The sequence below is a fragment of the Bos indicus x Bos taurus genome, chromosome 9 (genome assembly GCF_003369695.1).
Source record: "Bos indicus x Bos taurus breed Angus x Brahman F1 hybrid chromosome 9, Bos_hybrid_MaternalHap_v2.0, whole genome shotgun sequence".
Classification (NCBI taxonomy): domain Eukaryota; kingdom Metazoa; phylum Chordata; class Mammalia; order Artiodactyla; family Bovidae; genus Bos; species Bos indicus x Bos taurus.
The window spans coordinates 67,552,365-67,566,743 of record NC_040084.1 but is presented as its reverse complement, the minus strand read 5'-3'; the positions used below and the strand labels follow the sequence as shown (position 1 = coordinate 67,566,743).

General features: G+C 36.3%; 1 protein-coding gene across 6 annotated transcripts in view; it reads right to left on the bottom strand.

The window, feature by feature from the left end:
• The window catches only part of LAMA2 (laminin subunit alpha 2), a 693,105-nt gene that overhangs the window by 191,869 nt on the left and 486,857 nt on the right, over nt 1–14,379 (bottom strand). For all 6 annotated transcript variants that reach the window (XM_027551500.1, XM_027551497.1, XM_027551499.1 and 3 more), the window contains 2 exons: nt 10,134–10,258; nt 6,680–6,766 (listed from right to left, as the gene is read on the bottom strand). In XM_027551500.1, the coding sequence (XP_027407301.1) occupies nt 6,680–6,766; nt 10,134–10,258 (212 nt within the window). The remainder of the gene's footprint in view (nt 1–6,679; nt 6,767–10,133; nt 10,259–14,379) is intronic.

The window sequence follows — 14,379 nt, the reverse complement described above, 5'->3', positions numbered from 1 at the left end:
TGTCTTCTTTGGAGAAATGTCTCTTTAGTCCTTTGGCCCAGTTTTTGATTGGGTTATTTATTTTTCTGGTATTGAGCTGCATGAGCGGCTTGTATATTTTTGAGATTAATTCTTTATCAGTTGCTTCATTTGCTATTATTTTCTCCCATTCTGGAAGCTGTCTTTTCACCTTGCTTATAGTTTCTTTCACTGTGCACAAGTTTTTAAGTCTAATAAGGTTCCATCTGTTTATTTTTGCTTTTATTTCCATTACTCTGGGAGGTGGGTCATAGAGGACCTTGCTGTAATTTATGTCAGATGTAATTTATGTATTTTATGTTCTGCCTATATTTTCCCCTAGGAATTTTATAGTTTCTAGTCTTACATTTAGATTTTTAATCCATTTTGAGTTTATTTTTGTGTGCAGTGTCAGAAAATATTCTAGATTCATTTGTTTACAGGTGGTTGACCAGTTTTTCCAGCACTGCTTGTTAAACGGATTGTCTTTTCTCCATTGTATATTTTTGCCTCCTTTATCAAAGACAAGATGTCTTTGACACCTAGGTGTGTGAATTTATCTCTGGGCTTTCTAGTTTGTTCCACTGGCCTATATTTCTGTCTTTGTGCCGGTACCATACTGTTTGGAAGACTGCAGCTTTGTAGTATAGTCTGAATCAGGCAGGTTGATTCCTCTAGTTCCATTCTTCTTTCTCAAGATTGCTTTGGTGATTCGAGGTTTTTTTGTATTTCCATACAAATTGTGAAATTATTTGTTCTAGTTCTATGAAAAATACCATTGGTAGCTTGATGGGGATTCCACTGAATCTACAGATTGCTTTGGGTAGTATGCTCATTTTCACTATATCAATTCTTCTGATCCATGAACATGGTATATTTCTCCATCTATTTGTGTCATCTTTGATTTCTTTCATCAGTGTTTTATAGCTTTCTATATATAGGTCTTTTGTTTCTTTAGGTAAATTTATTCCTAAGTATTTTATTCTTTTCATTGCAATGGTGAATGAGATTGTTTCCTTAAATTCTCTTTCTGCTTTCTCATTGTTAGTGTATAGGAATGTATGGGACTTCTGTGTATTCATTTTATATCCTGCAAATTTACTATATTCATTGATTAGCTCTAGTAATTTTCTGGTGGTGTATTTAGGGTTTTCTATGTAGAGGATCACGTCATCTGCAAACAGTGAGAGTTTTACTTCTTTTCCAATCTGGATTCCTTTTATTTCTTTTTCTGCTCTGATTGCTGTGGCTAAAACTTCCAAAGCTATGTTGAATAGTAGTGGTGAAAGTGGGCATCCTTATCTTGTTCCTGACTTTAGGGGAAATGTTTTCAATTTTTTGCCATTAAGGATAATGTTTGCTGTGCATTTATCATGTATAGCTTTTATTATGTTGAGGTATGTTGCTTCTATGCTTGCTTTCTGGAGAGTTTTTATCATAAATGGGTGTTGAATTTTGTCAAAGGCTTTCTCTGCATCTATTGAGATAATCATATAGTTTTTATCTTTCAATTTGTCAGTGTGGTGTATACATTGATTTGTAAAGAAGAATCCTTGCATCTCTGGGATTAAGCCCACTTGGTCATGATGTATGATCTTTTTAATATGTTGTTGGATTCTGTTTGCTAGAATTTTGTTGAGGATTTTTGCATCTATGTTCATCAGTGATATTGGCCTGTAGTTTTTTCTGTGGCACCTTTGTCTGGTTTTGGTATTAGGGTGATGATGGCCTCATAAAATGAGTTTGGGAGTTTACCCTCCTCTGCAATTTTCTGGAAGAGTTTGAGTAGGATTGGTGTTAGCTCTTCTCTGAATTTCTGGTAGAATTCACCTGTGACGTCATCTTGTCCTGGGCTTTTGTTTGTTGGAAGTTTTTTGATTACAGTTTCAATTTCCATGCTTATGATGAATCTGTTAAGATTTTCTGTTTCTTCCTGGTTCAGTTTTGGAAGGTTATACTTTTCTAAGAATTCTTCCATTTCTTCCAAGTTGTCCATTTTATTGGCACATCGTTGCTGATAGTAGTCTCAAGATCCTTTGTATTTCTGTGTTGTCTTCTGTGATTTCTCCATTTTCATTTCTAATTTTGTTGATTTGATTCTTCTCCCTTTTTCTCTTGATGAATCTGGCTAATGGTTTGTCTATTTTATATGTCTTCTCAAAGAACCAGTTTTTAGTTTTCTTGATTCTTGCTATAGTCTCCTTTGTTTCTTTTTCATGTATTTCTGCTGTGATTTTTATGATTTCTTTCCTTCTACTAACCCTGGGTTTCTTCATTTCTCCTTTTTCTGGTTGCTTTAGGTGTAAAGTTAGGTTATTTATTTGATTTTTCCCTTGCTTATTGAGGTAAGCTTGTATTGCTATGAACCTTTCTCTTAGCACTGCTTTTACTGAATCCCATAGGTTTGGGGTTGTCATGTTTTCATTTTCATTTGTTTCTATGCATATTTTGATTTCTTTTTGTGATTTGTGAGTTATTCAGAAGTGTGTTGTTTAGCCTCCATCTGTTTATATTTTTAATAGTATTTTTTCCTGTAGTTGACATCTAATCTTACTGTATTGTGATGAGAAATGATACTTGAAATGATTTCAATTTTTTTGAATTTACCAAGGCTAGATTTATGCATCAGGATGTGATTTATCCTGGAGAGTGTTCTATGCGCACTTGAGAAAAAGATGAAATTCTTTGTTTTTGGGTGAAATGTCCTATAGATATCAATTAGGTCTAACTGGTATCATTTAAAGCTTGTGTTTCCTTGCTAATTTTCTGTTTGGTTGACCTATCCATAGGTGTGAGTAGGGTATTAAAGTTTGCCACTATAATTTGTTACTGTTAATTTCCCCTTTCACATTTGTTAACATTTGCCTTACATATCAAGGTACTCCTATGCTGGGTGCATATATATTTATAATTGTTATATCTTCTTCTTGGATTGATCCTTTGATCATTATGTAGTGTCCTTCTTTGTCTCTTTTCACGGCCTTTATTTCAAAGTTAATTTTATCTGAAATGAGTATTTCTACTCTTGTTTTCTTTTGGTCTCTATTTGCATGAAATATCAATTTCCAGCCCTTCACTTTCAGTCTGTATGTGTCCCATGGTTTGAGGTGGTCTATTGTATAGGGGTCTTATTTTTGTATCCATTCAGCCAGTCTTTGTCTTTTGGTTGGGGCATTCAACCCATTTACATTTAAGGTAATTATTGGTAAGTATGATCACATTGCCATGTGCTTTGTTGTTTTGGGTTTGAGTTTATAAATCTTTTCTGTGCTTCCTGTCTAGAGAAGATCCTTTAGCATGTGTTGAAGAGCTGGTTTGGTGGTGCTGAATTCTCTCAGCTTCTGCTTGTCTATAAAGCTTTTGATTTCTCCTTCATATCTGAATGAGATCCTTACTAAGTACAGTAATCTGGGCTATAGGCTATTTTCTTTCATCGCTTTAAGTATGTCCTGCCATTCCCTTATGGCCTGAAGAGTTTCTATTGAAAGATCAGCTGTTATCCTAATGGGGATCCCCTTGTGTATAATTTGTTGCCTTTCCCATGCTGCTTTTAATATTTGCTCTTTGTGTTTGATATTTGTTATTTTGATTAAGATGTGTCTTGGGGTGTTTTGCCTTGGGTTTCTCCTGTTTGGGACTCTCTGGTTTCTTGGACTTGGGTGGCTATTTCCTACCCCATTTTAGGGAAGGTTTCAACTATTATCTCCTCAACCATTTTCTCATGCTCTTTCTTTTTGTCTTCTTCTGGAACACCTATGATTCATTTGTTAGGGTGTTTAACATTGTCCCAGAGGTCTCTGAGGTTGTTTTCATTTCTTTTAACGTTTTTTTCTTTTTTTGTCTCTGCTTCATTTATTTCCACCATTTTATCTTTCACCTCACTTATCCCTTTTTCTGCCTCATTTATTCTACTGTTGGTTCCCTCCAGAGTGCTTTTGATATCAGTTATTACATTATTCATTATTGATTGACTCTTCTTTATTTCTTCTAGGTCCTTGCTAAACATTTCCTGCATCTTCTCAATCCTTGTCTCTAGTCTATTTATCTGTAACTCCATTTTGTTTTCAAGATTTTGGATCATCTGTACTATCGTTATTCTGAATTCTTTTTCAGGAAGACTCCCTATATCCTCTTCTTTAGTTTGATTTGGTGGGCATTTATCATATTCCTTTACCTGCTAAATATTTCTCTGCCTTTTAATTTTGTTTAGATTGCTGTGTTTGGGGTGCCATTTTGTAGCCTGGAAGTTTGTGGTTTCTCTTTATTGTGGAGCCTGATCCCTGTGGGTTGGGTTGGACTAGGGGCTTGTCAAGGTTTTCTGGTCAGGGGATCTTAAGTCTTTGTTCTGATGGGTGGAGCCCTTCTCTCTGGAGTGCAATGAAGTGTCCAGTAGTGAGTTGGGTGTCTATGGGTTTGGCATGGTTTTGAAAGCCTGTCTTTTAATGCACAGGGCTTTGCTGGAGAATTATTGTCGTTAGTGTTCCTGCTTTGCTGGAGAATTATTGTCATTATGTCTTGCACTGGAACTTGTTGGCTCTTGGGTGGAGCTTGGTTTCAGTGTAGGTATCGAGATTTTTGGGTGAGCTCTTTTCTATTAATTTTCCCTGGAATCAGGAGTTCTTTGATGTAGAACTGTGTTTCTTAACTTGCTATTTGTATTACAGTTAGCATTCCATTTAATAATTACAGTTCAGTTCAGTTCAGTCACTCAGTCATGGCCAACTCTTTCCCATGGATTGCAGCATGCCAGGCCTCCCTGTCCATCATCAACTCCCTGAATTTACTCAAACTCATGCCCGTTGAATCGGTGATGCCATCCAGCCATCTCATCCTCTGTCATCCCCTTCTCCTCCTGCCTTCAATCTTTCCCAGCACTGGGGTCTTTTCCAATGAGTCAGCTCTTTGCATCAGGTGGCCAAAGTACTAGAGTTTCAGCTTCAACATCAGTCCTTCCAATGAACATCCAGGACTGATCTCCTTTAGGATGGACTGATTGGATCTCCTTGCAGTCCAAGGGACTCCCAAAGTTCTACTCCAACAACACAGTTCAAAATAATCAATTCTTCAGTGCTCAGTTTTGTTAATAGTCCAACTCTCACATCCATTCATGACTACTGGAAAAACCACAGTTTTGACTAGATGGACCTTTGTTGGCAAAATAATGTCTCTTCTTTTTAATATGCTGTCTAGGTTGATCATAACTTTTCTTCCAAGGAGTAAGCATCTTTTAATTTCATGGCTGCAATCATCATCTGGAGTGATTTGGAGCCAAAAAATATAAAGTCTACCACTGTTTCCACTGTTTCCTCATCTATTTTACATGAAGTGATGGGATCAGAGGCCATGGTCTTTGTTTTCTGAATGTTGAGCTTTAAGCCAACTTTTTCACTCTCCTCTTTCACTTTCATCAAGAGGCTCTTTAGTTCTTCACTTTCTGCCATAAGGGTGGTGTCATCTGCATATCTGAGGTTATTGATATTTCTCCTGGCAATCTTGATTCCAGCTTGTGCTTCTTCCAGCCCAGCGTTTCTCATGATGTACTCTGCATAGAAGTTAAATAAGTAGGGTGACAATATACAGCCTTGATGTACTCCTTTTCCTATTTGGAACCAGTCTGTTGTTCCATGTCCAGTTCTAACTGTTGCTTCCTGACCTGCATACAGGTTTCTCAAGAGGCAGGTCAGGTGGTCTGGTATTCCCATCTCTTTCAGAATTTTCCACAGTTTATTGTTATCCACAGTCAAAGGCTTTGGCATAGTCAATAAAGCAGAGATAGATGTTTTTCAGGAACTCTCTTGTATTTTCAGTGATTCAGTGGATGTTGGCAATTTGATCTCTTGTTCCTCTGCCTTTTCTAAAATCCGCTTGGGCATCTGGAAGTTCACAGTTCATGTATTGTTGAAGCCTAGCTTGGATAATTTTGAGCATTACTTTACTAGTGTGTGAGATGAGTGCAATAGTGTGATAGTTTGAGCATTCTTTGGCATTGCCTTTCTTTGGGATTGGAATGAAAACTGACCTTTTCCAGTCTTGTTGCCACTGCTGAGTTTTCCAAATTTGCTGGCATATTGAGTGCAGCACTTTCAAAGCATCAATCTTTAGGATTTGATAACTCAACTGATAACTACATACACACATTATTAGAATTTGTAAAAATATGGTGAGAGGAAGCCTTTAAATAATATTTTTTGTATATATGTTGAAAAGGAGAACCAATTAACACTTTAATATTTGGACTGTGCTAATTAAGAATGCTTGATACAATTTATATTCTGAACTTTGTATATAATTGGTGATGTAGTGCCAGAGTTCTCAGAATAGTAACATGCATGTAGTAAGTGCCCACCAGTATTTCCCAATGAACTAGAATTAGAATTATGTATCACCAGGCTTTTGTTATTGTTAACTACACATAACATTTTGAAATTGATTTATTTGTTCTTGTAAAATGCTCTTTTTCTCCCTTCCAATCTATATTAGGGTGTGTATGTATATATATATGTGCTAAAATATAAACTTTCTTTGGGTAAACTCTAAAGATAGAAAAATACTTTTGAAAGCTTATAAACTATGAGAGAACATGAAAATGACATTGTAAAAATAATGAATACTTTTCTACTATGATCCTTTGTTATACGATCTCTATGCATCATTGCCCTCTATGTCTCATAACTGTTCGTACCTTTCACAGTACTTTCCTTCATATCCCCGTGGGCAAGCTGTGCAGCGGTAATCATCCAGGCCTTCCATGATACAAGATGGGCTGAAACTGAATCAGAAAAGAAATAAAGATTGAAAAAGTCATTTGACTTATTTATTTTTATAAATTTAAGCAATGCTATCTAATATCTAGATGATTGGAACTGTTTTTTGATGGTTACAAATGTCATATTTGTAATTATAAGTTCCTATTCAAGGGTATGGAGAAGGCAATGGCATCCCACTCTGGTACTCTTGCCTGGAAAATCCCATGGACGGAGGAGCCTGGTAGGCTGCAGTCCATGGGGTTGCTAAGAGTCAGACATGACTGAGCGACTTCACTTTCACTTTTCACTTTCATGCATTGGAGAGGGAAATGGCATCCCACTCCAGTATTCTTGCCTGGAGAATCACAGGGACGGGGGAGCCTGGTGGGCTGCTGTCTATGGGGTCGCACAGAGTTGGACACGACTGAAGCGACTTAGCAGCAGCAGCATTCAAGGGTAATGGGCTTCCCTGGTGCCTCTGTGGTAAAGATTCTGCCTGCAAAAAGATGTGAGTTTGATCCCTGGGTCAGGAAGATCCTCTAGAGAAGGAAATGGCAACTCACTCCAGTATTCTTGTCTGGAAAAACCCCTTGAACAGAGGGGCTTGGCAGGCTATAGTCCATGGGGTTGCAATGAGTCAGATATGACTTAATGATTGAACAACAACATTCAAGGGTAGGATATCACAACTAAATATTACTAATAATAGTTAACAAATAAAGTAGGTTGTTTCTTGATGAATTAACAATGCATGACACTGACCATGTTAGAACTGTGAAGTTTTAATAATTATATGACAGTCATGAAAATATCAAACATCCAGAAAAAGGGTGCTATTTTTCATGAATTAAAATAAAAACATGATGAGAATTCCTGCATATTTGTCAGACAGTAGAATAAGTATTACTGAATATCTTTCAGGTTAAAAAAAATGGGGACACAAAAGCAATTTAATTTTTTTATTACTTATCCCAAATTGCCATTGGCATTTCAATGCATTAAGTGTGAATAGATGTTTCACTTAAAATAAAGACTGTCTTTTGTAATTTACATATGGATTTCAAACTACGTTTTACTTTAAATACAAAATAATGTGATCTAGTGTAAGGAAATAAGACAGGAAATCTTTCTGTATGAAAATTAGTAAGATGTTCTAACAATTTCTAACAATTTCCGGTTTCCCTATTTCTGTTAATAACTACCATTGGAGCACAATTTGGCTACAAAGCCCTGGCTTCAACTCCTGCCTTGCCTAAACCTGTCATATCTAATTAGTTATCAGTTCTACAGAGTCACATTCAACAATCTATCTTCTTGTGTTTTCCTCACATCCATCCTTTTGTCTCTATTTTTGTTGCTATTACCTTTTTTCAGGTTCTAATTATCTTTTGCCTAAACTAGTGCAATAGCTTTTTAATTAGTCTCTTTGCTTTTCTTATTTTCCTGTTTCAGTTCATTATGCTCAATTCCATCATAATAGTCTTCCTAAATTGTGGCTCTGATCACATTAATCTTTTAAATAAAAATTTGTAGTGTTTCCTCATTACATAGAAAATTAAACAGCAATTTCTTAGACTGGTATTCAAGGATTTCTACAGTATGGCCTCCATTCTCTTATTCATTCATCTGTAATTATAAAATTCTATTTGAACCCATGCTCCAAACTCTTACTGGTTCTTAAAAGTGATTTGTGCTTCCTGCTTCTAAGCTTTTACTCTATAAATTTTCTACTATCTCTGCCAGTAAAAACTCTTCAATCTGTTGTAAATTTAATAATTTAAATAAACTTAAAATTTATTATGCATGTTCAGTTGTGTCTTTTTGTGACCTCATGAACTGTAGCCTGCCAGGCTCCTCTGTCCATGGGATTCTCCAGGTAAGAATACTGGAGTGGGTTGCCATTTCCTCCTCCAGGGAATCTTCCCTGTCCAGTACCTCCTGTGGCTCCTTCATTGGCAGGTGGATTCTTTATCACTGAGCCACCTAGGAAGCCAAAACTTTATTATTAATATTATTAATTTTTTAATATATTCTTTGAGTTTCCAAAATCAAGTGTGGTACTTTGTGCCTTCAAATTTCCTTTAAATCTAAGTTGACCTCTCTGAAGACACCCATTTAACTGTGAGCCTCTCCAAGAGATGTTCTGCTTCTTTTTTATATATCCTGTAGCTTTTGTTATAGTTCACTCTACAGTAAATTATCAATTAATTATTAATTCCCATTTTAATAAACCATAAATTAAATACCTTTCTCTTGTTCAGCTCAGTTCATCAGAGGTAGATTAGGGAAAGGAGGATGAAAATAATATATTTCACACACCAACCACTTTTGCTCAATGAATTATAAGATCATGCATTTTATCCTCATCAATATCCCATTTATCTAAAAATTCACATTTGATATCCTATGCAAGACATATGTTCTGTTCAACCAAAAATGGATGCTTGTAGAGGAAAGGGAGATAATCACATGAAAATGTTTTCAAAATGTAAACAAAGCCAAAGATGGGGGGGGGGGGGAGAACGGAATAGGTAGAACTGTCTCTTCATCTGAGTTGCTTTATGGTTCTTATACACTAAAGATAAGGTGTCTAGGATTCTAATTCTGAACAAAGTGCCCTACATTCCTTCAAAAGCAAATTCTTAGAGAAAAAAAATTACCCTACCGTGTAGAGATTGAATTCTATAAATCATTTAAAAGAAAGTGCAGATTGTCTTAGCAAAAAGGTAAGTGAAAACACCTAGGGGTTTTCATCAATACATAAACCAATGCAGAATGTTCTGACAGCACTGAAATAAAATATGCCTGCATTTGCTTCCCCTTATGGCTGTGTTTCCATGGTACCAAGCTTGGATTATCTTAACAGAAAGAGGGCCTTGATTCTGGGAGATACTGACTTCTTTTGGAGCATAACAATAAGTCATCTTGCTGGAACCACATTATTTTTCAATTATCTGCCTGATAATTCTTATCAGTCATGAACTAAACACAGAAAATGAATGGAAACAGCTATAAAATTTATATACTATGCATCAAACAATCCCTCATAGCTGAAGTTATTGCAGAATTATATGAAAACACTAGGTCTTTCTAAAAACTTATAAGATTATACACATTTGTACACAAATTATTTATTTCATAAATATATGTTAACATTGGTATTTACATTTTAATTAATAAGCATTATTTACTTGGGACAGAGTTTTAAAGGAAAAAGGAACCATAGAGTATTAAGTGCTCACTTTTGTCATGTTTTTATATTGTTTAAAAAATCTATCTTAAATTGAGATTTTTGTCTACATGAAAAAAATAGCTAAATCACAGAAAAGTCCATGTGCTACACAGATGGTGTTACTGATTGGGAAATATGGTAATATTTCTCAGTCTTACTTGTTGCTGGAAGAAATTAGAGGACAAGCACATTGCTGACAGTCATTTGGCAATCCCTTGACAATGCCATAAAAACCAAGAGCACATCGTTCACAGAAGTCACCAGCAGTATGATGTTGACAATTCTGCAAAGGAAGAGGAGTTTGTTTTGAAAGTAATGACAGAATGTAATTTATCATAGAGCTCCCCACCTATGAGTTTGTGTGCTCCTGTGAACACACACACACACACATACACACACCCCATTGACAGAACTCAGTTATTAACCCTACATCTATTTTAAAATTTATTTATTTTTAATTGAAGGATAATTGCTTTACAGAATTCTGTTGCTTTCCGTCAAACCTTAACATGAGTCAGTCATAGGTGTACATATGTCCCCTTCCTCTTGAACCTCCCTCCCATCTCCTTCCCCTCTAGATTGTTAAAGAGCCCCTGTTTGCATTCCCTGAGACATACAGCAAATTCCCACTGGCTATCTATTTTACATATGGTAATGTAAGTTTCCATGTTACTCTCTCTATACATCTCACCCTCCCTTCCCCTCTCCCTATGTCCATAAGTCTGTTCTGTATGTTTGTTTGTCCACTGCTGCCTTGCAAACAAATTCATCAGAACCATTTTTCTAGATTCCACATATATGTGTTAGTATACGATATTTATTTTTCTCTCTCTGACTTACTTCACTCTGTATAATAGGCTCTACGTTCATCCACCTCATTAGACTGACTCAAATGCCTTCCTTTTTATGGCTGAGTAATATTCCTTTGTTAATATGTACATATTTTTAAAAGAAGCTCTTTCATTTGAGAAGTTAATACTGGGCTGTTGTAGCGATAATGGCAAGAGTTTCTGTTCTCTTTTCCTTACATCAGTCTCTCTGAATTAATTTTCCTCTTATTCTAATCTGGGGAATAGACTTCACAAATTTCTAAAATTTATTGTATCATCTGGCTATTTATGTTTCTTCTCTACAAGGTGTTAAAAAAGTGCTAAAAATCCTAAGGTCTTGGTGCCTGACCATCAGTGGGCTTTTTGAAACTAAACCAAGGTGGAAAGCATAAATATCTTAAGAGAAAACAATTATTAAAAAAAAAAAAAGAAAAGTCAGCCTTGTTTCCAGATTAAGAATGTTATTCATCTAATTCTTGCCAAGTGTTGACTGTTCTCTATAGACAGAGAGGACCCAATCTGAAACCAGGGGTCTCAAGTCAGTATTTTCTTTTAATGTTTGCATAATAAGAGGTATTTGGGTAACACGTTTTAACACATTTCCAAAAGAAAATGAGAACAGTTTTGGAATATTGTTTCACCACAAACAATAACTTAAGTCACTTCCTCTGACTCTTTTTGAGAGTTTAAGCTATTCTCTGGGGTGAAACCATGGCATTATCACAGTGAATTTTGGAACCCTGTCTATTGTTTCATTTTTTGGTGTTATGTTGAAAATACATTGTGTTACAAATAAGATTTTATAATTCGCTGTTAAATTGATCTACTTTTCTAACAGGATACAAATATCAAATCTTCTAATTCTCCAACTCTCTCTCAACAGATGTTAGCTTCTTATTTTCAGGGAAAAGGAAGTCCTCATTTGGTGTTCCCTCATCTTCCTGCCAAACAACAGACCATCTTTTCTGCCTCACTTTCCTTCCTGTCAATGTTTAGTTCTGTCCACAAGAAGTAGTGCATTGTTCTTTGTCTAAAGCTGCTCTCCTCCTAAACTCTCATTTAGAAAAAAGGCCTTCTTTGTCTCCTATTACCTCCAGCATCTGCATTTTCTCCTTTGATGGCTTACTTCCACTGACAGTTGAGATTGGTTAAGCCTTTCATGTAAAAAAAAAAAAAAAATCTCTGGGAACTCATGTTTCTGGACAACTTCCATCTTATCTTTGATAGGTTTATTAAAAACACTATTCACATTGCTAGTCTCTACTTCCTCATCTCTTTTTCACCTCTTCATTTTTTAATGAAGGCTTTAAACATACATATATTCTTTTTCAGATTCTTTTCCACTATAGGATATTACAAGATATTGAGTATAGTTTCCTGTGCTATACAGTAGGTCCATGCTGTTTATTTTATTTTATATATAGTAGCATGTATATATTAACCCTAAACTCCTAATTTACTTCCCCTCTGACCCCAAATAGGCTTCTGATTTCACCACTGGAACATACGTCCAGGCTCATAAATATGATCTTTCTTGCTAAATCAAAATTTACTGACAAGAATCTGTTTTCATGATATATGAACCATCTGCAGCAGCTGATATTCCTTGCCATCATTAGGTTGACATTTTCTCTTTCTACAACAGTACATGAACCAAGAACTTCCAAATGTACAAGCTGGATTTAAAAGAGGCAGAGGAACCAGTGAAGAGGAACTAGAGTCTCTTGATGAAGGTGAAAGAGGAGAATGAAAAAGCTGGCTTAAAACTCAACATTCAAAAAACTAAGATCATGGCATCTGGATGGGGGCATCCGTCATGGCAAATAGATGGGGGAAAAAGTGAAGATAGTGACAGACTTTATTTTCTTGGGCTCCAAAATCACTGTGAATGGTGACTGCAGCAATGAAATTAAAAGATGCTTGCTCCTAGGAAAACAGCTATGACAAATCTTGACAGCATATTAAAAAAGTAGAGATATCATTTTGCTGACAAAGGTCCACATTGTCAAAGCTATGGTTTTTCCAGTAGTCATGTACAGCTGTGAGAGGTGAACCATAAAGAAGGCTGAAAGCCGAAGAATTGATGCTTTTGAACTGTGGTTTTGGAGAGGACTCTTGAGAGTCCCCTGGACTGCAAAGAGATCCAACCAGTCAATCTTAAAGGAAATCAACCCTGAATATTCATTGGAAGGACAGATGCTGAAGCTCCAATACTTGGCCAATTGATGCAAAGAGCTCACTCATTGGAAAAAGCTCTAATGCTGGGAAAGATTAAGGGCAAAAGGAAAAAGGGATGATTAGAGGATGAGATGGTTGGATGGCATCACTGACTCAATGGACATGAGTTTGAGCAAGCTCTGGGAAATAGTGAAGGGCAGGAAGCCTGGTGTGCTTCAGTGCATGGGGTTACAGATTTGGACATGACTTAGTGACTGAACAATAAAATGGTTTCTCTAATAGTACAGTGTACTGAGTGATTTCCTCCCTCTGTGGCTACTCTTTTTTATCTTCCTTCATGGATTTTTTTTCTTCTTTCTGTTGAGTAAGATTGGTCCTTTCTAACTTTGGCTCTCATTTCTTTTCTTTCTCTTTCCTACATTTTCTACCTTTGTCATTTCAACCATTACTAGAACTTCAGCTATCAGAGCTTCCCAGGTGGTGCCAGTGGTAAAGAACCCGCCTGCCAATTCAAGAGACATAAGGGAAGCAAGTTCCATCCCTGAGTCGGGAAGATCCCCTGGAAGAGGAAATGGCAACCTGCTGGAGTACTCTTGCTGGAGAATCTCATGGACAGAGGAGCCTGGTGGGCTACAGTCCATGGGGTCACAAACAGTCAGACATGACTGATGTGACAGCACCATAGCATAGCATAGCAGCTATCATCTATCTTTCCCAAAGTCTAAATTTTATATATTCTGCCTAATATCAATCTCTAATGAGTTCCATACTTAAGTTTCTAATTGCTTCTTAGATAGATCTTCTTGTATAACACAAAAGTATTTGAATGAGAAACCTCAAAAATTAAGCTCATCTCTTTCAAAATCTCCTAATACTCCTGTATTTCCCATTTAATTTGGGGTCACTATCATCTCTCTGGCATAGCAAGAAAGACCTTTATAATTCAGCCTCTGCTTACTCCTCCAGTCTTCCATCTAGCCACTGTAACCTTCACACTGTATGCTAAAGCTATATAGGACTATCTGAAATTCTCAAATTATGCAGTGCCTCCTCTTACCTCTGGGAGTTTTCATATGCAAATATCTTGTTCTGGGATGTTTTTCCTCCTCTTACTTGACTAACACGTATTCATTCAGCTCTCATTTTCACTGTCTCTTTCTCTGATAAACATTCCCTGATGCCTGAAGTCTGGGCTAAATTCTCCTTGCTCAACACAGTGGCTGAAATATGTTGACATTCAATGACTATTTTGAATGAAATGACTGCATAAATGAATGTACTTTCTAGGTGTTATAGATGAAAACTGGTTAGGCTTCTTAAGATGAAAAGGTCAAGTTTCAAGTCTAAAGAATTTACAGTAAGGTGGCTAGCAGGGAAAGAGGATTTGTCGTATTTG